The following is a 639-nucleotide window of genomic DNA, read 5'->3' on the forward strand; positions in this document are numbered from 1 at the left end:
CCAATGCTTGACCAACTGAGCCAAAACACCACCACCATACAACAGATGTGCACCACCGCTACACGATATGCACCAGATCTGCACCAGGGCCCGACCAACAGAGCCAAAACCACACCACGTGCATCAGATCTACACCACCGCAGCACCATGTGCACCAGATCTACACCAGTGGTCGACCAACAGCGCCCCACCTCACCATTCATTAAAAGAATAGATCTTCATAGATCTTCATCGCTCAAAACCAATCATTTGGCTTCCAACTACATCTTCATAACTCTTGCGCCATTCATTTGGCTTACAACCTCGATCTTCATAGATCTTTCCGCGTCTCGACCGCCGTGAACCTCAAAACCCCCCGCTTGAACCCTCCCGAGCCCTTGGACTCGTAATCCACCCTTGCAATCCCCTTCGCCGCGTACGCATCAACCACCATCGACCCTTCGCAAGAGTTCGCCGCGTCGCCCACGGAAAACGTCAGGAGGTACGCTTTCCCAGGCGTCGTGCGGACGGTCTGGGCGATAGCGCTCTCCCTGCCTCCGACGAGCTCGACTGCGCGACGGCCACCGGGGACGGAGAAATGATCGGAGTCGATGTACTTGACAGCTTTGAGGGACTCGATGATCCAGGCGGGGAGCGGGG

The 639-nt window shown here is 56.0% G+C and overlaps 1 protein-coding gene across 1 annotated transcript in view; it reads right to left on the bottom strand.

The window, feature by feature from the left end:
* Positions 1 to 310: 310 nt before the first annotated feature.
* LOC109828013 overlaps positions 311 to 639 on the bottom strand; it is a 1,717-nt gene continuing 1,388 nt past the window's right edge. Inside the window, 1 exon segment of the mRNA XM_020395041.1 lies at positions 311 to 639. This exon segment is cut by the window's right edge and continues 18 nt beyond it. Coding sequence (XP_020250630.1) covers positions 311 to 639 — 329 coding nt within the window.

The sequence above is a fragment of the Asparagus officinalis genome, unplaced genomic scaffold, assembly GCF_001876935.1.
Source record: "Asparagus officinalis unplaced genomic scaffold, Aspof.V1 AsparagusV1_Un634, whole genome shotgun sequence".
In the NCBI taxonomy this organism is placed as follows: Eukaryota; Viridiplantae; Streptophyta; class Magnoliopsida; order Asparagales; family Asparagaceae; genus Asparagus; species Asparagus officinalis.